General features: G+C 33.5%; 1 protein-coding gene across 17 annotated transcripts in view; it reads left to right on the forward strand.

The window, feature by feature from the left end:
* The window catches only part of PDS5B (PDS5 cohesin associated factor B), a 187,684-nt gene that overhangs the window by 101,866 nt on the left and 61,604 nt on the right, over nt 1-24,214 (forward strand). For all 17 annotated transcript variants that reach the window (XM_054528896.2, XM_054528889.2, XM_054528891.2 and 14 more), the window contains 7 exons: nt 375-488; nt 6,136-6,217; nt 8,782-8,830; nt 11,711-11,850; nt 13,306-13,421; nt 18,900-19,005; nt 21,907-22,067. In XM_054528896.2, the coding sequence (XP_054384871.1) occupies nt 375-488; nt 6,136-6,217; nt 8,782-8,830; nt 11,711-11,850; nt 13,306-13,421; nt 18,900-19,005; nt 21,907-22,067 (768 nt within the window). The remainder of the gene's footprint in view (nt 1-374; nt 489-6,135; nt 6,218-8,781; nt 8,831-11,710; nt 11,851-13,305; nt 13,422-18,899; nt 19,006-21,906; nt 22,068-24,214) is intronic.

Here is a 24,214-nt window from a genome sequence, read left to right on the forward strand (position 1 = left end):
AAATGCAAAAGAATCTTAAGAGTTTCTTTAGTTTTGACTTAGAAATTTAGAACTTGGCATTTGAAAGGACCTGGCATATTTTAAAACTCTGTATTATACAGATAAAGAAAAAATCCCTGGTACATAATGTGCCCAACATCCTGAAGCTGGTAGTTGTCTTAACTGGGTGTAGGGCTGTTTTCAGTACATCCAGCTAAATCCTGTTTTGGTTCCCTTCTATCTACAGATAGAAGGTTTTGATTTGGAAATCTCATTTCCACTCTGAGTGGCAGGAACTTCTTTAATATATGTTCTTTACATAGTTTTGGAATTTGATATACAACTTTAGAACATTACAAAAAAATCAATACAATGCCTTCTCTGCTTTTTTGTAGACTACTTGTTGAACGGATCTTTGCTCAATACATGGTTCCTCACAATTTAGAAACTACAGAACGGATGAAATGCTTATATTACTTGTATGCCACACTGGATTTAAATGCTGTGAAGTATGTTTCAAATATCAAACTCTGTTCTTTTCATCTTTTGCAATATATTGGATTTTATGGAAAAGAAACTACAAACACCTGTATTTTAAAATGTAATCTATGTAGTGTAAACATTGTTTAAAGGGTTATGTCATAGTACTTGGCTATTTTTTCAGAAAGTACCACTTTAAACATGAGATTAAGCCATTACAAGCAATTGAAAAATAGAGCTGATTGACATGAAATCTTTTAGGATTTGAGTTTTCTATTCGTATTGTTGGTGTCTCAAGAAACGTTGATGTACCTATTCTTTTTTGTTTGTTTTCCTTAAGGCATTAGAAACATTCATATTATGAAAATACTACCTTTTTATTCTCACTTGGTGTACTGATTTGCATTACGGTGGAGAGCAGTAGGCTGCAAATTTTGTGCTGCATAGCCTGAGCAGCACCGTGTTATAGTTTGACATGAGTAAGCACAAATATATTTTTATTACCGCATGTCATTCAGAAAGTACTTTTGGGTGTTTAGGTAAGGTGGCATTGGTGTGTTAGACATGGGAAAGACATTGCTAGTCTAATTGAATCATACTAAGGGTTAAGAAATCGAAGTCTTAGAGATTTGCTTTAGGTTTTAGGAAATGTAGACCCTTAGTATTCCAGCAAATGTAGTTTACAAATATTAAGGGTTAAATGTTGAGAAATTTGAGAGATCTAAGGGGCTGTATGTAATTTTCATTTGTACCACTGTTTAATGAGACTTTTGACTTCATTTCTTCCATGGAAATAATTATATTTTCTGTTTATGTTTTGTACAGAAATAGTGAGGAAAAGGTTGTAGGGGGAGAAATACACATTTTTTTTTCCTACCTGCTATATTTCAGGCACTGGAATTTGTATTATGTATAACTGCTTTTGTGCTACAGTGGAAAAGTAGGTTGCAAAGAGATCTGATTGCCCACAAAGCTTAAAATATTTACTGTCCGGCCTTTTACAGAAAAAGCTTGGCAACCCTGGTTTAAGTGATATTTTTCCTGTTTTACATGTGATGAAATGAATCACACAAATGTTAAGTTCCACAGAATCACACAAGGAGTAAGAGGGAGCCAGGATTTGCACTCAGTCCTGCTTGGTTCCAAAGCTTGTTCTTTTTCCACTACACGTAGTAAAATACATTACTCTCACATTTACTTTTTATTACTTGTAAACTTTTCTCTGGAATTGAAATACATCCTAAAATTGTTGGTTTGTCATAGCCTAATTGGTGGCTCTTTTTCTTATGGCAAAATTAATTGATGGCCTCTTAAATTGGATGAAATATGGTATTTGTATCATATTTGAAACTACCTATTGGAAATCATAGTAAATCTAGACTTCTCTACTCAGCCCAACTATCATTCAAGAGTAAAAATGAAATGTCACTTATAAGCAAAAATGAAGAATTTGCCAGTCCTACTTGAAAAGGTTATTAAAGAATAACCTTGTTTTGGTAAGAAAGGAAATTAAATCTATAAAGAAGTAATAAGATTCAAGAATTTGAAACACTTCTGTAAATATAAATAATAAAGGACTGTAAAAACAGTAATAATACAGTTTTATTTGCAAGAGGTGGGAGTGTGGATTAAAAAGTAGGTAGCATGTAGGCTAATATTTAGCCAGTACCATACAGCACTGCAGTACTATGTGAGATTTCCTGAATGTCCCTGGAATCCTCCTTCCTATGGTCCTGCCATGCCTGGGCAGGGCTGGAATGTCTCCAGGACCTTCTTGCACTGCCCATGATTCTGACTGATTGATGCCTGATGCCTTTGTGAAAAATTTTGACTGCAGGTGGGTCCTATCAGATAACAGCATGTAAGGTAATAGGTAAGTAATGAGTATGAAGGTGTTCCAAGGTTCTTTTATCATGTTAGTGAGGGCAGACATGTTGACTAACTATGTTATAAGTGGGCATTTAACAGTCACCTCTGAAAGCAGTTAAAATGTATAGCTTCCAAACACAGAGGAACAAAAAATAATTAATGAAAACTTTAATACCAGAAACAAAATAGAAAACAAGAAAAATAACAATAAATACACAAAGTATAGTTGTTATAAAACTAAACATGTCAGATATCACTCATCACTTAAATGATAAGTATATTTGATTGAATTCAAAAGTGAAACAGTGCCATTCACAAGAGATATATTGAAAAATGATGCCATTGAAAAGTTGAAAGTAAATTCCAATCTGGACCAATACTCAAAAGGAAAGGCTTTGATTCTACAGAAATGATTGGTGAATGAATGGATATTTATCTGTTTTAAGATAAAATATTTAGGGTACATATATATCATTTTTTAGATGATTTTCACTTTAACCAGCTTTTTGTAATTAGCTGACCAACTATTATACTTACCAGTATTTTAGTACTTTATGTTTATCTGTGGTTGTTTTCTCCAAAATCCATTACCTTTTTTATTATGTAATAATAAAGAAATCATGTATATATGTTATGAAGCATAGTAATAAAGTAAAAATACCTATGAATCTATTACCCAACTTGTAAACTTTTCTCCCATCCATCTTCCTCCCAGAGGTAACCTCTACCCTTGTTTCTTGTTTCCTGTAAAAAATTTTTTTAACATATATATGTATATGTATGTGTATATATGTGTATCCCTCAGTAATATATTTTTGCTTGTTTTTGAACTTTATGAAAGAAACAATTGTGTATACAGTGTTGTGTGTCTTTTTTTCTATTCTATTTCCAAGATTCAGTCATAATATTATACATAGCTGTACCTCATTCATTTCACTGTGCTATAGAATTGCACTATGTCATTAGTCCATAATTTTATTCCATTATTTTGATATCCGAAATTTGAGTCAATGCAGAAAATGGATGTCTGTATTACTTCCTTTTTTTATTTTTTTTACTATTTCAAATAGTGCTACTGTAAATACTTTTCAATTTAATATACACATGCAAGAGTTTCTCTAAGGTATGAATATGAGTTATTCTGAAATTTAGCTACTTATTGAAATCACCCTGGGAGGTTTAAACAATTGACAACTAAGTCCCTCCTTCAGAGATACTTACTTAACTTGTCTGGAGTGTAGTCTGGGCATTTTGATTTTTAGAAAAGCCTTCCAGGAGATTTTAATGGGCAACCAAGGTTCATAATCACTAGTATATAGCTAGGAGTGGAGTTTCTATGTGCCTTTTCATCATTGTAAACTAGTGTCAAATTGTTTTCCAACATGATTATACTAGTTTATACTCCTACCAGTGGTTTACGGATTTCTACATCCTCCTGTGGATTATCAGACATTTAAATTTTTCCTAATCTTTTGAATATCAAATTTTCTTATCTTTAATTTTCCTGAATGCAGATAATATTGATCTTTTATAGTTTTATGGTCCATTAATGTTCTGATTTCAACACACTCCCTACTACTATGTATTGCAACACCTGTTCCTCTTTATTCATTTATATTACATTCTAGTTCTGAAGTCATTTGAATATATGACTTCGACTTAGTTTGAAAGGGACTTAAAAATAGCTGCTTGTCAGGCATGTTCCTGGTAAGAACTTGTTTGGTTAGGATTCCTTTTATTTGTTGAAAGAGCCATATATTTTATTCTCTGACTACTTTTCTTTGGGGAAGACAAAGTATTTCTTAGATTTCAGACTTTTTATGTGAATCAGTTTTTGAATAAGCTCCTAAGTAAACTAAATACCTTGATTATTGAAAAAGAGAACAGTGTGTACTTCCACCTCTCACAAGTTCCCCAGAACTCCTATTAGTGACAGTAGTAGAAGATGGTATTGGAGTCTTTGTTATGTTCTTCTCTTTTATTAAACAAGTTTGCGTCTAGATAGTTTTTTTTTTTTTTTTTTTTTTTTTTGAGATAGAGTCCGATGGGTGATTTGTCAGTTGGGAGCTAAAGGCTGGAGGACAGGTCCTCTTCAACATTTGGACAGGCCACTGACTGAAACCTGATGGTAGCTGTCTTTTTCTTTGAGTTGCTGCAAACTTGTGGTTTGGTAACAAGGAGATCTGTGGGAACTGATTGTCTATTTAAGATGTCAGCTAACAAATATAAGAATATCCAGGCTCTTACTGGAGTTTTTACATTGGCTTAGCAACAGAACTGCAATTCAGACTAATATTAAATAGAGATTTTTCCTATTGTAATACCGCTTCTCCTAGTATAACTTTTTTCCCTTTTTTAGAGAATTATTTATAAAGGCAATAAACAGGCACAGATTGCCTTGCTGGTTAATACAATTCTATTAAAATACTTGAAAGGATAGTTCCTATAAACATGTTATAATACAAGTTCTTAGAGATGGTCACTTTTTGATTTAAGCTATAGCCATAACAGTTTATAATGGGCTTTAAAATAGCTTGACATTTCATCTTTAATGAGTAAAGTAATTTCCCTTTTATTTTAAGTGAAAGCAAGCTTCAAAATCTAGGCCTTTCAGAAGTTAGAATGATTAAGTGTATAGGAAAGAGAGAATACATTGACTTTGGAGTTCAGAAGTAATTTTACAAATCACTACCCCGTTTCTTTGAAAATTATTTTAATCATACAACTCCTGTTAGATTTTTAGTCCTCTGGAGTATGAACATTTTGCTTTCAATGTTTATGTTCTTAAACTGTGCTTATGAAGATTTATACAACTTAGTAACTTGAAATTAGTAAAGTATAGCTATTTAAAATATAACTTCTAAGATGAAAATGTCCTAATAATGTTGCTTTGCCAGTACCATTTTGACGTGACTACTATAAAGGAATTCAAGTGTCCCAAATTTGAACTGGTTTATCTCCTTTAAAAAATCCAAAGGCATTTTTCAAACATATTGTTAAAGGGGAGAATTAAAATATTAAACGATGTTGTCTATTAAAAGAAAAAGAGTTTCTTATATGCCTCTGTGTTACTGCCTTTTGGCAGTGCTTCATATGTATGGTAATAGAGGTTAATAGAAATGTAGAATAATTGAAAACTGATGAAAAGTTTTCCTTGTTTTTGGAGATTTCTTTAAAAATTTTTAATTGTGTGGCTCTAGTCTGTAACCAAGTATTTCGTTAATTATTCTCTATATGTTAATATAATATTATTTATATACTATAATATATTAAACAATATTATAATACAGTATTGTTGCTTATATATTGAGTACCTGTATGATTTTTTTTAGATTTAAATTTCTGCCTGAGAACAATACAACTATTAAGAGAACATCAGAGTTTTTGACATATAAAAATATTCACTTATAAATAATTCCAGACTCTTTACAATTTAAATAAGATTTGTCTTAAGAAAAAGTATCCCCATTCTCTCGTAACTAATTCTTCTTTTTATGTTTTTGATTCCATTTCATCCTGCCTGCTACAACACCTTACGCTGTCAGTTATTCCTTTATTTCTCAAATTTATAATGTCTCCAGTTAATTCCTACCCTAATTCGACCACTAATTATTTCTTTTGATCCTGCTGTGTTATATTTGATTCCATTCTTTCCCTCTACACATTATCAGTTGCTTAGTCCTGTGAATTTCATCTCATCTCTGTCATCTCCTTTTATAATTTGAACCTTAAATTATATGGTAGTAATATTCTAGAAAGATTTTTATTCTGTTTTGTTATTTAAATGTGTATGTTTGTGTTTTTCAGAGCATTGAATGAAATGTGGAAATGTCAAAATCTGCTCCGACATCAAGTAAAGGATTTGCTTGACTTGATTAAGCAACCCAAAGTAAGAAAGAATTTTTTCCTTCAATGTTTTTTAAAACACATGTATTTTAATTACTATTTACCATTGCTGCTATGTGTTAAACAATTCTTTCTGTTTGCAAAAGTTCTGATTGTAGAAGTTAGGATTCCTTGCTTAGAAAACTCTTAATTTTAAGAACCTTATTAGATAGAAAGTGATAAATGTTTATATCTGCAAAAGGTAATATCCAGCATTACAGAGAGTGTGGGTCTATGTACTCAAAGTTTTTTGGTAGCTTTAAAATAAAGACGTAACAATAACTCAGCATTATTGAAAGCAAAGAAAATTGAAAGAAATTACACTTTATGTTGCCATTCTAAGATCTTCCCTACTTTTTTGTATATTCTTGTGGTTTCAGAAAGTTTCAATAATTATGTAATTATAGTTAGGTGTCTTGATGTTTTTACTTAAAATTAATATTTATGGAGATTTTAATGTACTACCTAGTATTTATAATGTAATGATGGTATTCATCCATTGGATGTATCGTATTTTATCTTTTATCAATCATTTAGAATGATTCTAGAGTTTTTTTTTTCATTGAAATGCTGTATGTAGACATTGTAAAAGGCATAATTCATCTAAAAAGCAGTGTGCCTGGTCATTTTAAATTGCCTTCAGGGAAGACAAGAGTATTCTTTTTTCTTTTTCAGTTTAGAGTGCTCTTTCTCAATCTCTCTTCCACACATACACTTCATAGGACAGAGGTCAATGGAGCAGTGTTGTTTTCATCTAAGGGGTGAAAACTTTCACCTTTTCTCTAGGCATAAATTCAGCAATTGCTCTACAGATCAAAAAACTCACACCATTTGTCTGAGTAGTTTATAGTGACCCTCACTATTTTTTTAAACCTTCAGATCACTAGTAATAAGACATTTTGTACCACCTTTTTTGCCTAATTGAAGCTTACATTTGAGTAGTATTTTTGTTTTATAGGTTAACAATGACCTCTGTGTTTTATTGAACATAACCTTTTTTCTGTGATTATTGAGTATATCGAACCTGTTAAAATACGTTTTCCTTGAAAATAAATGACTTAAAACTAATTTAGTGATTTTGCTGTCCTTTTTCTTAAACCCTGTTAAATTAGTATATGTTAGCCAATAAGCCTGTTTCAATTAGTGTCATAATGTGGTAAGTTAGTGTGTTTTTGTTAATAATCTCTGGATAAAGTGCCTCTCTTTGCTACTTGGAGCTCTGTATATTTACCTCCTTCTGGCCAAAGATGTAAGAGTGTTTATTAAAATTTTAAGATGTTCTTACTTACATGTATATAAAATTATTTGTGTTTAGGCATTATCGAAATCATAATAGCATCCAGGCAGTATGTTAAGTGTATAAATCATATGTTGAATAGCATGATGTGTGAGATTGTAATCAAATATAACTTTGTTTTTGATTCTCACTGTTCCTCTAAAATTTATGTATTTAGTTGGAGCTTCTTCATTTTGCCTGTTGTTAAAAATTGGGAGGGTCTTAGACGTTCCTGCTGAGTCATACATGAAATCACTAAATACAGTCTCAATTCAGCTAGAATGTTTTAGTTCTCTTCTACAGTGTGGAATTTTCTTTTTGCTTGTCTTAAAATAATTACCCAGTTATCCACATTAAAGATGGAGTTCTCATTCATGTGTGATGGGTTTGAAAAAGTAACAGAATGGAGGAGGATAGCCCAGCACCGCTTCATTCCCCCCAAATAAAACAGCAACAATAGAAATCTTACATGTTTCTAGACAGCTGTTAGATGCTTTAAATTCCAAATAGTAGGGAATTAATTCTTGAACTTTATTGCGCTTTAACTCTCAGTTCCTCTTAGCAAGCTCATTCTCAATAGGGATGGTCTTTTTGTGTATTTATTTGATTTATTGCTTTCAGTTCAATGTTTATTTAGCTCAGTACTTTAAATACACTTGCTCAATGACTTTTTTTGTTTCTGTTTTTTAAAATAGCACTACTCTGATGCAGTGAATAATTAGCACTCTAAGAAACGTCTTTTATACATGTGACTTTACATGCAGTAGTACATGAATGTATTACATACGGTATAATGTAGTGAATTAATTCACTGAAATAACACTTCCCTGATGCAACCCATAACTAACACTCTTAGAAACATCTTTTTTACATGTCAGTCACATCTTAATTGTCTTTCTCCAGTGTCTTCCCCATAAGCTTCATGACTATGCCTTATAATTCTCAGGTCTAAACATTGTAGGAGTTTTCCCTGTTCTTTCAGCTCTTAAAAAAAAAAACAAAAACCCCAAAATGTGTACCTGTTACAAAATGTAGTGCAGCTGTCTGATTTCTGTTTGGAGGCTAACACAACAGGGTGAGGTAAGATGTGATGAAAGTAGAGGAGGAGTTTACTTCTACCTCCTGTCCAGTTTATCTAGAGTTTAATAAAAATAGATGAAGAAGGTGACAGTAGTGGTAAGAGCATGGGTCTGCAGCATTTAGTGGGTTATGCTTGTCTAATTTTTTGCAGAATGTGATGAAGTTTTCTTGTCAGGGAATTTTAATTTTGCATTTTTTTGTGTGATTTACAGACAGATGCCAGTGTCAAGGCCATATTTTCAAAAGTGATGGTTATTACAAGTAAGTTATTTTAAAATCTGTATAAAATGTAATTTTAATTGGAACATTTTTTGTAATTTTAAGTGTTTCATGCAGTTTTGTTATAGGCTATGATAATATAGGAATTTTAAATTTTCTTTAGTGTCTTACATGAGCTAGAGCTGGAGAAAGGATTTAGTACATAAATTTATTTTTAAGAATTTATTGAAATCATCATGTAAACTTGTAAAAACTGAATCTGTGTTTGGTATTGCTTGCTCTAATGTGACTAACTGAAGCTAATTCACTCCAAGCCAGAATATAAAGGATATACCTAATAACTACATACATAACAGCTTCTTTGAAAAAATATTAATTTGCTTTTTTGCTTTAGGTGATGTTAAGTAAAATGGTATTTCATTTGACAGTAAATACAAAAGGATTATGTGGAACATCTCCTTTGTTCAGTGGAAAAGTGGGGAAAAGTTGCTGTTTTTGCAGATCATTTGCTTTTCCTCCCACCTCAGAGGTCACTGTGTATAGCAAATGGATAGAGGGATAATCAGAAACACCTGGAGGAATACTTCTGCTGAGCTTCCACTTGGTGCTAATGAAGAGATCTTAAGATGGATCTGAGACGCTAAATATTCCAAGATGTGTATGAAAGTAATGTTAAGACACTGAAGATAACAGTAAACCTAACTCACTGGTTTTTGGATTAAGTAATGGGAATATTAGAATGAGTAGAACTTTAAGACCAAAATGTTCTTCTGTCCTGGGAAAACTACTTTCCAGTCCCCTGGATAACTTGCTAAAGCAAGTTGTTTTGTGCTATTCCTTTAAAAAAAAATTAATTTGGTGTTTAGGGATGAGATCTTGCTCTTTTGCCCAGGGCTGGAGTGCAGTGGCACAATCATAGCTCAAAGCTATCTTGACCTCCTGGGCTCAAGCCATCCTCCTACCTCAGCCTCCTGAGTAGTTGGGACTCCATGCATGTATTAACACACCCAGCTAATTTAAAAAATATATTTTTTAAGAGACTAGGTCTTCCTATGTTGCCTAGGCTAGTGCTGAACTGCTGGCCTCAAGTGCTGGGATTACAGGTGTGAGCCACGATGCCTGGCCTATCACCTTTTTATAGTCTGGCTATGGATTCTGTCTCCTAAAAGAGATCATTCCCTAAGTTCTTTTTTTTTTTTTTCCTATCAGTTTTCTTCCAGTGAATTCAGTATTTCCCAGATTCTGTTTTCAAGGAATGCTGGTATCCTGCAGGTGTTAGTAGTATTGTGAGAAAAAGGGGTTTCATTGTCATATATGTTTATAGAATGCTAAATTGAAAGAGTTTTCTTTATCCCTTCTTTTCCCTCCCCCCTTTTGCTTTTTTTTCTGAAATAATAGGCCTTATTGTAGCCTTTATTATGATGCCCATCCATTATGAAGGGGCTGTAAAATAACACTTTCCAAAATTATTTGAAAAAATACCTTTTCCTGAACACTGTTAAACTCCACTGAACTACTAGTGGTCTTTGGAACACAGATTGCGAAGTGCTACACTAGCAGTTTTCCAGCTTGCCCTCAGGTGCTTATTATGTAAACTTATAAAAACATTCCATTGATCTTCTATAAGTGATCATGTTTATCTGTTGTACTACAATGTGGTTCTCTTTCCTTGCAGATTTTTTTCTATTACAGAAACAGGAAAAGGTCATACAGAAGTATTTAGGAGGATTAATATATTTTTAGATTCTTAACTACATTAAGTCATTTAAATATCTCACCAAGACATAAAATGGGATTTCAGAATTATATGTGAACTTGAAGACTACATTTACTATATTCATATTTTGGGATTCGCTCGAATTTCTACTACTATTTTGATAGTCCACAGAGTTCTCTCTCTCTCTCTCTTTTTTTTTTTTTTTTTTTTGAGACAGAGTCTCGCTCTGTCGCCTAGGCTGGAGTGCAGTGGCGAGATCTCAGCTCACTGCAACCTCCGCCTCCCGGGTTCAAGCAGTTCTCTGCCTCAGCCTCCTGAGTAGCTGGGATTACAGTCACCTGCCACCACACCAGGCTAATTTTTGTATTCTTTTAGTAGAGACAGGGTTTCACCATCTTGGCCAGGGTGGTCTTGAACTCCTGACCTTGTGATCCTCCTGCCTCGGCCTCACAAAATGCCAAAGTTCCATTTTACAATTTCTGTTATTGGAGATGCTATATTCTAGTCTGGCTCTCTACAACAGTTAAGAAGCCAGGAAAAAAAGATACCACAGTCAACATTTTATTAGCTTTCATAAATATTTTGATACAAAGACACATTAGCAGAATAGTATAAAAATCATTTTTGATTCTACAAAGACTCATTCTTTCCCATGCAGTAATGACTTACCCAGCAGTAACACCTGGATAGGTTGCTCGGTATATATCACTGCTAGATAGCATGCATGTATATGTAAACTCTCTGGGTTGGTTTAACAATAAACAGGGAAATACAGGGAAATAGTTCTTTAAACTTAGTGATTAATCTCTAAAATTATAAGAGAGCAATGTATGCAACAAGCTCAAGGGGACAGTAATAAAATTGGCATTATTCAGGTTGACATGTGATGCCTTTAAATATTACAAGGTATTATTTAGAAGTAGCCATTTTAGACTTTTCCTTGCATATATGTCCCTTCACAATGATCCTGTTTTATATTTCTAGAAAATATATTTTTATTTGTGAAAATTGACTGTTGAAGGTGTTTCACAATTTATTTTGTTAAACTAAACTGAATTTTTATGTAAGGATTTTAAGGTAATAAAAGGAATGAAAAATATTGACCTATTATTATTTTAAGAATTAAAAAAATGAAAAATATTGACCTATTATTATTTTAAGAATTAAAAAAAATTGATTTTAATTGAACTTTAATTTATTTTAAGGAAATTTACCCGATCCTGGTAAGGCTCAGGATTTCATGAAGAAATTCACACAGGTGTTAGAAGATGATGAGAAAATAAGAAAGCAGTTAGAAGTACTTGTTAGTCCAACATGCTCCTGCAAGCAGGCTGAAGGTTGTGTGGTAAGGAGAGAAAAGAGCTGATGTTTGAAAAAGCCCCCAAATCTTCTTTATTATCTCTCTCTTTTATAAAAGTAATTTATATTCATTATATTAAATTTGAAAAATGTCACATAAATAACAATGCAGATAAACTATAATTTCTCTGTAGAGACAATTGCTGTTAATATTGTGGTATATGTCCTTCTAAAATGAGATATTATACATACAGTTTTGTACATTTTACTTTTTCATTAATTAGTCTTTTATAGTATTTAATAGCTCCATAGCATACCACTGAATACATGTACTATAATTTGTTGAGTAGTCCACTATGTTACACATTTAGATTTTTTCCTAGTTTTTGATTACTATGAAGAAGGATATAATTAATATTTTTACACAGTCTTGATTCTTTCTTTAGGATAAATTCTAAGAACTACAATTGCATGGGCTAACAGCTCATTTTTAAAGCCTTTAATATGCTTTGGCAAATTGTTCTCCAGAACTGAATTAATTTTATGCTAATCACCAGTAATGAGAGTGACCATTTTCTCACACACAACAATATTGGTCAGTATCATTGCTGGAAACAAAACCCAAGTGAAAACAAACAAAAACACAATTATTTTGATAGTATTTATATTTGTTAGTCGCTAGTCATCTGACCATTTTTTCTCCTTGGGATTATTGGCCATTCATATTTCTTTTGTAAGTTGTATTTATAATATTTGCCTATTTTTATAGAATGGTATTTATCTTACTGATTTGTGAGTTTGTCATTTGGCATTTGTTAAGTTGCAGATAATTTTCTATCAGTTTTAGTTTACCCTTTCTTTTTGTTTATTATGTTCTTTACATACCATAGTTTCTATCTTTAGGTAAGTCAGTATTTTCCTCATGGTGTTCGGCTTTGCTGTCTTGCTTATGAAATCCTATTCTAAGTCAATGAAAATATTTATTGTTGTCAGTGATTCTTAATCTGTTACCTGTATACCTTCTGAAATGCTTTTTAGAGAAAGATGATTCTTGACTTCACCCCAGATCAACTAAATGAGAATCTTCAGAGTTAAATACAGGAATCTATAGTTTTAACAAGCTCTTCTGATAATTTTACTTCCTCAAGTTTGTGCATCCAGTGACTCTTGGTTTTATTCATTTGTATTTTTATTCTTTTGGAATATTTTTGATGTAATATATGAGACAGGGACCTTACTTTGTTTTTATTCCAAATGTCTATCCAATTATTTCAATACAGTGTATTGACTAGTCTACCTTTTCCCTGATTACTTGAAATATTACCTTTTTCATATGCTAAATCCTTAATTCAGTCTTTTTTTCTGGACTTGTTCAATTCTTACTGTTTTGTTTATTCCAGTATCAGTACTACATGGTTTTAATTATTGTTGGTTCTTAATATTTTAACATAATGATTTGTTTAAATGTACTTTTGTAATATTGAAATAATCTGTATTACAGCGTGAAATAACTAAGAAGTTGGGCAACCCCAAACAGCCTACAAATCCTTTCCTGGAAATGATCAAGTTTCTCTTGGAGAGGATAGCACCTGTACACATAGATACCGAATCTATCAGGTATTTGTATATAAAATACTAAGTTCTCATTGCTGTTCATTAATTTGTACATTCAGGAATCAGTCATTGTTGAGTGCCTGCTATATCTAGCTACACATCTGTGTGTATTGTGTACTCCTCTGTATATACTCCTCTGCATATATCTGTATTTGTATATGCACACACACACACACACACACACATATATATACACTCATCTGTACCTGTATATTTGTTGTTGTTATTTATCTTAATTTTAAGGATTGGTTCAAATTGTGTGAGAAATTGTCAGTCTAAGCCTAATTTTATCTGTTAACAGTATACCAGACACTCTTTGTTTTTGTTAACTTGTATAGTTTAGGTAATATAAATAAATTTTATTTATACCCTTGGGAAACTAGGTGAATCTGTTGCAAAGGAACAAATGATACATTTTCACAGATAATTTGAGAACTGAAAATGTTGTTTTTTTAAAACAACTCTCATTTAAAGTTTCAGCTTTGGTACTACCTGTGAGAAGTTGGAAACTTATTTCTTTTTATCTCTGCATTCCCTTTTGTGAAATGTGGGAAGAGGTGTTTTTTTATTTTTAAACTTTCCCTAAAATGTTTTCCTCTGGTTGAAAAAATAAAGTACTTATACAATATATATAGGGCATACTGACTTACTAGTTAGTCATCAGTAGTGTTCTTTGAGGGGTATATATTATTATCTAAAATAAATAATACTAATGATTTTTTCATCTTATGCTCAAACCCTTTTGGAGATGTTTTGTTGGGGAAGGCATTGGGCGTAGCTTTTGGTCATTGACCCCTTACAAATAGAGAGACCCTACTTTGGTTACCTGTCAGTCACTTTGGACTCCTCTTGTATCAGTTTTCATTTGAAGAGGTAGTTCTGAGGTTTAAAAAGCAAGACAAGAAGTAGAAGCCTCTGTATTTGTAAGAGGAAGACTCTGAATCAGACAAATTTATTAAGTAAGTAATCCCATGCCTTCTCTATTCAAGGCAGTACTCTTTAGGTACTGGCAAAGCATAGTCTGCTGTTATACCTTCTGTCAGTAATGGAATAAAGATTTCAAATCAGGAGATTATATTGTAGTTCAGTAAGATTATTGCAAATAGAGTTCACAGTGTTGAAAGAGGATATCTCTAAGGGGTAATATTTCACCTAAGAGGGGAGAAAGGGTAAGATTCTGTTTTTATAGAAGTGCCATTCTTGCCATTGAGGTTAACATAAATTAAGCTAATTTGATAGTAAAGAAGAGGGATATTTAGAAAATGATTGCCATCTATTTATAGTGTAATGTGGCATCGTATAAAACTGTTATGAGATGATCCTTAAAAAGCCAGATTGGGAGCAGATTGTGAAAGCCTTTAACATTGAGCTTCCTTTTACTTTATCTGTTGAGAACTATGGATGATTGAGATGATAGCTAGGAGGAGGGAAGTAGAAGAGATAGATTGCCAAGGTGTTTTAATTGTCTATAGCTGGTAGTGGAATGGAAAGGAGACAACATATTTGAGGGAAATTTTAAAACAACAACCTAAAAAATTGCCAGCTTACTGGATATGGGGAATAAAGGCAAGGAAGAACCAGAAATATTAGGATTCAAGTCCAAATGATGTGGAGAATAGTAGTACCTTGAAAAGAATGAAAGGAGCTGTTTTTGAAGGAGGTGAGAGAGGATGTGCTTCCTACTTGTACATGACAAACAATTAAAAAAAAATCAAGGCCTATGAAGTTTAATGTGAAACTATGAGAATGGATTAATCTGCTCAGATTATATAGAAAGAAGTAAAAAGATCATGGACAGAACTTTGGAAATTTTTTTTACAGTACAGAAATTGTAGAAATGTAAGAAGACCAGGTTATTGTAATGTTTTGAGTTAAGATGGAGGAGGTTTTCAGAAGTAAAGTATATTGTGGACAAAGAGACTGAAAACCAGGAATAGATCTTGGCTTTAGGAATCAGAAGGTCATAGTGATCTAGAAGATATGTCAAAACGTAAACAATAAGAACAAGTAGCAGTTAGTGCTTTATAATGTGCCTGGTGTTATTCTAAGAATTTATGTTTTAACTAACTTTTTTCTTCATGGATAGGAACTATTATTATTCCCATTTTACAGATAAAGAGCAGTAAATTGCACATAGGGTGAGTAACCTTCCCACTGTTGGAGTGTGGAAAACAGCATTTAAACCTAGGAAGTCTGTCTCTAGAGCCCACTTGGTTAACCACTACACTGTACAGAAAGATTCTACTTTTAGTCCCCTGTAGTAGTCAGTGAATGTCCATTTCATCTGACTCTTCCCAGCAGTGGCTGTTAATCTTTTCAATATTTGTCATTTTATAGGTGAATGAAGAGATGTGCCCTTTAAAAATTTTTTTTGTGTTTCAAATAGAAAAGTTGAGCAATTATTAATAAGGTTGAACTTTTTTTTTCATTTATGTCTTGGCTAATTTTATCCCTTTGGAGAATGCCTTTTATTTTTCCATAGGGACTCAGTGAAATTGTCTTTTTCTTATTGATTATAAGAATGCTTTATAAAATAAGGCTGTTGACCCAGTTGAATCACCTTTTAAATCTCTTTGCAATTAATAAATATTACATGGTATAATTAAATGTCAGTCATTTCCTTTGTGGTTTATTTCAGCCTTTGGTATCATATTAATAGCTCTGCTTTTTAACATTTAAATCTGTGATTAGTCTGGAATTTAGTGTAAGGTGGACTTAGAGACTGTCTTTTTTTTTTTTTTTTTTTTTTTGAGTAAGTCTCACTCTGTTGCCCAGGCTAGAGTGCAGCGGCTTGATCTCAGCTCACTGCAGCTTCCGCCTGCTGGAATCAAGCGATTGTCCGGCCTCAGCCTTACGAGTAACTGGGATTACAGGCATGTGCCAGCACATCCAGCTAATTTTTGTATTTTTAGTAGAAGTGGGGTTTCACCGTGTTGCCCAGGCTTGTCTTGAACTCCTGGCCTCAACTGATCTGCCCGCCTTGGCCTCCCAAAGTGCTGGGATTACAGGCATGAGCCACTGTGCCCCGGCCTTGACCCAGTCCTTTTTACACTTGATCCTAGCCAAAAGGCTGAGAAGGGATGACCCAGTCTTTTTCAAAGGCACATGGTAGATAGTTGTATGAACTCCATTTACAGAAAAATTGATTCTCATTTGATTTGAGGTGTTCCTTTATTATAGCATAAATTCTTACATGGTTTGGATCCTTGCTGGTTTCCCTTTGGTTCTTTAGTCTTCTGAGGTTGTGATACACTAGAGGAAGTTCTTTCATCCCTCCTTCCGTAAAATTTATTGGCTGTTCCTAAGCACTAATTAATTCTTCCATATGAGACTTAGTATGTACCTGTGGAATCTTGTCCCATACCAAATGACATAGAGATTCTGTACATTACAACTTTTTAGTTATTTTTTATATTTTGACTTGTTATTGTGAATAGATTTCCCCTCTCTGTTTTTTTAGGTAGTTTTTGCTGATACAGAAAAGTGCTATTGATTTTTGAGTGTTTTGTTTTACCCCACTGAATTCTTAGTATTTTAAAATAGTTTTTCAGTTGATTTTCTTTGATCTTTCAGGTAGGTGCTTTCCCATAGATTTTCATATGCCTGGCTGTTAGTAGTTCAGTTGTCCTTCCTCAGAAATTCCTTTCCTAATTACCCTGGCTATGGAAATTTTCTTCTTGTTGTGGCCTTTTTTTGTAGTCCCTCTTGTTCTCTGATGATCTTTTTAATGTGTTTGTTAGCTTATTTTTTACTTGCTTCACTTGACTGAGAGCTTCATATTCTCAGTCGTGGAAGAAAATGAGTTTACTTTTGGAAACGTGATAGTTTTCATTCCTGCGTATATCTAGGTTAAAAAATCTTGGGGCTACTGAAAATATGGAAAGGATTCAGATTGAAGATTTGTATTTGGAATAGCTGGAGATAAGAGAATAAGCTGATTAGGGAAAATGAGCAGAAAAAGAGAAAACACCCTCAGAAATACCAACTGTTAAAGAGATGATCAATTTAAGGAGACCCTATAATGGGGACAGATATATTTAACTCCTAACTTGACCTTAAATTTGAATATATAGTATTTTTGTAGAAACATATTTACTAAACATTTTAAGGAACATTGACTAATTGAATTTTCTTGTATTTTGGTATGTTTTCTGTCTCTGGTGGTGGTTTTTATAAAAAGGACAAATACATACCCATCAGTATAAATGATTATTTTAGATAATTGTCAATGCATTACAAATGTTTATTTATATTTTTAGAGATAGGGTCTCACTCTGTCACCCAGGCTGGAGTGCAGTGGTGCATCATAGCTCACTGTAACCTCAAACTACTGTGCTTAAGTGATCCTCCCAGATAGCTGGGATTACAGGCACACACCACCATGCCAGGCTAATTTTTTAAATTTTATGTAGAGACAGGGTCTCATTATGTTGCTCAGGCTGGTCTTGAACTCCTGGCCTCAAGTGACCCTCCTGTTTCAGCTTCCTAAGTGGCTGGGTTTACAGGAGTGAGCCACTGTGCCTGGATACAGATGTTTATTTTAAAATAACAAGCTTGGCTGGGCGTGGTGGCTCACATCTGTAATCCCAGCGCTTTGAGAGGCGAAGGCGGGCAGGCACTTCAGGTCAGGAGTTTGAGACCAGCCTGACAACATGGTGAAACCCCGTCTCTACTAAAAATACAAAAATTAGCTGGGTTTGTTGGCGCGCACCTGTAATCCCAGCTACTTGGGAGGCTGAGGCAGGAGAATTGTTTGAACCCAGGAGGCGGAGGTTGCAGTGAACCGAGATCATGCCACTGCACTCCAGCCTGTGCGACAAAGTGAAACTTCGTCTCATAAATAAATAAATAAATAAATAAATAAATAAATAAAATAACGTCAGCTTGTTTTTATTAGAAGAAAGCTTGAAAACATCATGTTTCCTTTTGATCTATTGTAGTTCCTTTTCTGATGTTCTAATGAGGTTTTATTGTATGTCTGTTACCTAGGTATTCTTACACCTTTTAGGAGGAGGCCTAGGTATATTTCTGACTTTGACAGCTGTACCTGACACACAGTAATATTTGGTAAATGGTTTGGAAGTGCTTAATGTTTCCTTTATCCTTTTTTATTTCTGTGTATATTGTTCTACTTGCTGGACTAGTAATCAGTTTTAGATAATTAAAAATAATTTGTCGTTTATGTGTTTGGGCTCAGACCTGCCATGGAAAAGATGATAAAGATATTGATAGCATTAATAAAGAGCAAATTGAATAACATTTTGACCTCATTTGAATGGGCAAGGGAAAAGAATTGTTTTTGAAAAGAAGCATCTGAAAATACTATAGTTGTTTTGCAGTAGTGTTAAAAACCAGCTATATCAAATTTGTATTTGGTTCGGATATGTATATATGTATGTGCACAAATATGTAACACAGGATTATTTTTCTTAGACATTGCTAGTAACATTTGAAAAAATGACTTTTTTGGTCATATTTTAGTGCTCTTATTAAACAAGTGAACAAATCAATAGATGGAACAGCAGATGATGAAGATGAGGGTGTTCCAACTGATCAAGCCATCAGAGCAGGTCTTGAACTGCTTAAGGTAAGTATCTATTTAAAATTAAGTACCTAATTAGGTATCTGTTTAACATATACAGTTTATATTATTTGTTCTTGATGTTTTCTTAAGTTTGTATAATCCAAAGTAAAATTTTCTCAGTTGTTTTAGGTGATTTAGAAGTTGTATATTTATTCTTACATGTAATCTGATTATTTTGGGGTTTAAATGCTGTAATCTAGCCTAGTACTAATTATATTAAAATAGTGGAGTATAATTCAGGGTGTCATTAGTGAGCAAAGAAGGTACAACTCTACTGTAGAATGAGCCAAATTCTTTCTACAACTCTATTTTTTCTGTTTCATAAAATATTCTGTCTTTTACTGATTGTAAAAATATTAGTTCATTATTGACAACTTTGGAATATATAAAATTATAAAAAACATAGGTTGATCATACATAAACATTAGTTTCTTTTGTTTCCTTTTAATCTTCAACAAATGCATAGTTGGGATCATTGAGATCAAACTGAATATATAATCTTGTATCCTTAACTATTTTCCCTTATTAAAGTATAAGCATTTTTCTCGGTGTTTTTCAAGAGTTTTTTTTTTAAGAGTGCCTAAAGCAGATCTGGTTTTTGGCTGTCATTTAGTAGCTGTCTGCCTTTGATCACGTTACTTGCCTCATTTCCTCATATGAAATCGAGATAATAATAAAGTACTTGTCTCGCAAAGGACATTAAAGCTTGTACATGAATTTCTTAGCACCACGCCTAGCTCATAGTAAAAGTAATAATAAACATTTTTGAAATGGTGATTAGCCCGTATTTGGGGTATCATACTATTCTACCAAGGTAGAAGGCAGGACTGGACTCCAGAGGCAGAGCTCAGACACAGGACCAAATTGAGGACTAGCTAAAACAAGGGCGAGATAGAAGCAGCTTTCCACAAGACACGCCCACCAATGTGCCTTGTCAGTTTACCATTGCTGTGGCAATACCTGGGAGTTACTGTCCCTTTCCTTGGCAATGACCTGATGACCCAAAAGCTACTCCCCCTTCCCTAGGAATTTCTGCATAAACTGCCCCTTAGTCTGTATATAATTAAAAGTAGGTATAAATATTACTGTAAAACTGCCCTGAGCTACAACTCTCTGCACCCTACCTATGGGGTAGTGCTGTTCTGCAGAAGCAGTCATAGACGTGTATGTAACACCTCTGGAGCTGTAAGACTGCTGCTTCAATAAAGCTATTTTCTTCTACCCTATCACTGGCTTGCCCTTGAATTCTTTCCTTGGCAAAGCCAAGAATCCTTGCGGGCTAATCCTCACTTTGAGACTCTCCTTTCTCTGTATCACTAGTGTTTTCCTATTGTTGAATATTTTGATTTTTGTACTTTTATTCTTACAAACAACACTAAGCTGAATGTTTTTATGTAAGATCTCTTGGTAATATCTTATTTTTTAGAAAACTGGGAGAGCATTACTGAGTTAAAGAGAGTGACCACTTTCAAAATTCTTGGAGCAATATATATTTAAATTGCTGTACAGGGAAATTTTACCGATATATAATCCCATCAGTAGTATGTGAAGGTACCTGTCTTTTTAACCTTCAAAATATGGAATATAATACATTTTTAAAAGATTTGCAAATCTGATAAGCAAAAATAATGTTTTAATTTGCATATTTAATACTAGTGAGGTCCATATGTTAATCATTTGTGTTTTCCCTATGGTAAATTCATCATTTTTATCCTTTGTTCATACATCTACTGACATCTCTATCTTTTGTTTTTTTTTTTAACTGATTTAAATAAGCTTTTTATTTCCTTTGCTTTTTGCTGGGACATATTTGATATATGTATAAACATGTATTCTCTTATATGTAAATGATGAAGTGTAGTAACCAAGTGAATACAAGTGAAAAGTAAATAAAGTGTCAAATTAAATTGAATATTAAAAATACTGTTCAAGTTCCTTGAGTAGTCTTTTTTCTTGCCTGCTTACATCCCCTTACCAGGTATCATTGTCCTGAATTTTGGATTTATTATTCTTTCAATATTCTTTATAGTTTTATCATCTATGTATGTATCTCTAAATAACATGTTATTTATTTTGATTATTTTAGAAACTTACAAACGTGGCATTATACTTAGTATATTTTTCTGCTGTGTGCTGTTTTTTTTACATTCCACGTTTGATTCCTTTTGTTTATTTTGTGCTTTAAAAAACCCTATCTTGTACAGAGGGTTTTTGTTGTTTTTGTTTTTTAAAATCTTAAACACAACCCATCTGAAATTTATTTTGAAAGTGTGTTGGGGCAAGGGGTCTAATTTGATTTTCTCCCAATAGCTATTCAGTTTTCCCAGGACTATTTATTTTCTGTTGACTTCTTTGTAATCTCTTACAATTCATATAATCTAATTTTTTATATATTCTAGAGTCTACTTAACTGCCTTACATTTTCTGTTTCATGATTATTCTAATGTTCATACCATTGTGATTAGGACATTGAAACTTTATAGACTTCTTTAGTATCTGGTCAGTCTAGTTTATTCTCTTCTTATTCAGTCTCTGCTAATGATGTTTATTGAGAAGATGAGAGATGTTTTGTTAAATTCTCTCTTCATGTCCCCTTTTCTCTCATTCCCCACCAAAAAACCTGAACAATAATCAAAATCTAAATTATTTTGATTAAAATTATATTAACATGTAATTTAATTTTGGAAGAAATTATTTCATTATATCATACAATCTTCCTACAGAGGAACATTTCTGTTACATAGTTGAGTATGTTTTAAATTTTATTTATAGTGCTCTCAGATTTTGGTTAACATAATTTTTTTAATTGACTTTGATTTATAATATTTCTAATATGTAATATTTTGGATTTATATTATAAAGATGAAAAAGTTTTACAAATCATTTTTATGATTCATTTTATAGGTACTCTCATTTACGCATCCCATCTCATTTCATTCTGCTGAAACATTTGAATCATTACTGGCTTGTCTGAAAATGGATGATGAAAAAGTAGCAGAAGCTGCACTACAAATTTTCAAAAACACAGGAAGCAAAATTGAAGAGGATTTTCCACACATCAGATCGTGAGTTGAGTTTATTTTCAAAAATATTCTGGACATCAGAAACATAATTATTTATTGATTTATGCAATAATTGGAATCTTTCAAGTTTTGAGGAAAAACTGTCTAGGTTATCTTAAGTCTGTAATGTTCAGTTTAGATTCTCCTTTCCTAGGAGAAAGCATTGATTGGTATTTTAGAAGATGCATGAATGTGGGGGATGAACATGGCATATCTTTCTGATGCATCAGTTAGATAGTCCCTGGTATATTATGGCATAGAATAAACAATTCATATGAATTTAAGGTATGATGGGAAATTTCAAAGGAATTTAATCAGGGCTATCCATAATATTCTTTAGTTTCCTCTGTGATTTAGGGCTGAAACAAAAAAAATTCAGAAGCAGTGCTTTAATTGACACAGGGAAGTAGAGAAGTATGGAATACTTACCTTAACAGCAGTGCAATTTTTTCCATGTTCCAGTATTTCCCATAATTGCAAATTGAGCTGTTATCCTGGGATAATCATAGTTCAAGATTTTATAATCAGAAGAATAAATCTTCATTTCTTACATGGCACTGCTTACTTCTCTATGTATATCTCTTCTTCTAGTTCTTGGAGAGAAGATGTAATAGGTGGTTCTGATACTGGCGTAGTCATAGGTGGTTGCTTTCACCTCTACCTCATCACTTCTGGCTTACCCATTAGTCTGGTTAGTTGTGATTGGGGTACCATGCTTTTATATGGAGAAGAATTGCCTATGGGTCTTTTCCTTAGAAAGAGACTGGGAGTAAAGCTAGCTCGCAATTAGAGTTTCAGGTATAATTTTTGTTATTCCTTTCTGTTCATGTGTACTTAATTCTAGAAACTGCTGATAAATAGAACAAAGGCATTATTATTATTTTCTTTCTTTCTTTCTTTTTTTTTTTTTTTTTTTTTTTTTTTGAGATGGAGCCTCACTCTGTTGCCCATGCTGGAGTGTAGTGTGGTGTGATCTCAGCTCACTGCAACCTTCACCTCCCAGGTTCAAGTGATTCTCCTGCCTCAGCTTCCTTAGTAGCTGGGATTACAGGCACCCGCCACCATGCCCGGCTAATTTTTTGTAAAGTAGAGACGGGGTTTTGCCATGTTGGCCAGGTTGGTCTTGAACTCCTGACCTCAGGTGATATCACCTGCCTGCCTCAGCCTCCCAAAGTGCTGGGATTACAGATGTGAGCCACCGTGCCTGGCCGGCAATTATTTAAATGGCAATAGAAACCTACTAAAATTTTATAACAGTAGTCTCTCTGGCAAGAGTAAGAAACCTTATTGTTTGGAACTGACTTGAAGTCTTACTCTGTCACCCAGGTTAGAGTGCTGTGGTGCAATCTTGGCTCACTGCAGCTTCTGCCTCCCAGGTTCAAGCAATTCTCCTGCCTCAGCCTCCTGAGTAGCTGGAATTACAGGCCTGCACCACCACACCTGGCTAATTTTTGTATTTTTAATAGAGACGGGGCTTCACCATGTTGACCAGGCTGGGCTCCAACTCCTGGCCTCAAGTGATCTGCCCGCTTCCGCCTCCCAAAGTGCTGGGATTACAGGCATGAACCACTGCGCCTGGCCTTGACTTCTAATTTTTAAGTAATCCCAGAGCATAAGCATCCCTTTGGATGGTGCTATGGCTCTCCTAGTCAGATCAGAGATGAGAGTTTGGTTGTATGTATGTGTATGTGTATGTGTGTATTGTCGCACACACATATGTAGTATGTATACATACGCACACATTATGTATAAACTGCATATAACAATATACCATTTGCTGAATGCCCACTTATTATGCTGTCTCATTTAAACATTGTAACAATTCAGTGAAGTGTGGTTATTATCCTAGTTTTCCAGATGAGGAATCTAATGTTCAAGTGGTAAATGGACCCAGGTCATACAGCTAGCAAGTGACAGAGCCAGGATTTGAATTTAGGCCTGTTTGGCTCCAGTGCCTATGGTGCGATATCCATTACAGCAGTTTCTTTTCTAATTAGAGCATCAACAAAGTTCAAATTTGGCTTATTCCCTGGAGGTTTTATTATTTTCATTCTAGATTGTTTTTCCCTAGTAACTTTTATATTTTAAAGAAACATGGTTTGATATATTTGTAGAACCACAAGAACAGGGTCAAAAGGTGGACATTTTAA

This window comes from Pongo abelii, chromosome 14 (genome assembly GCF_028885655.2).
Source record: "Pongo abelii isolate AG06213 chromosome 14, NHGRI_mPonAbe1-v2.0_pri, whole genome shotgun sequence".
Classification (NCBI taxonomy): Eukaryota; Metazoa; Chordata; class Mammalia; order Primates; family Hominidae; genus Pongo; species Pongo abelii.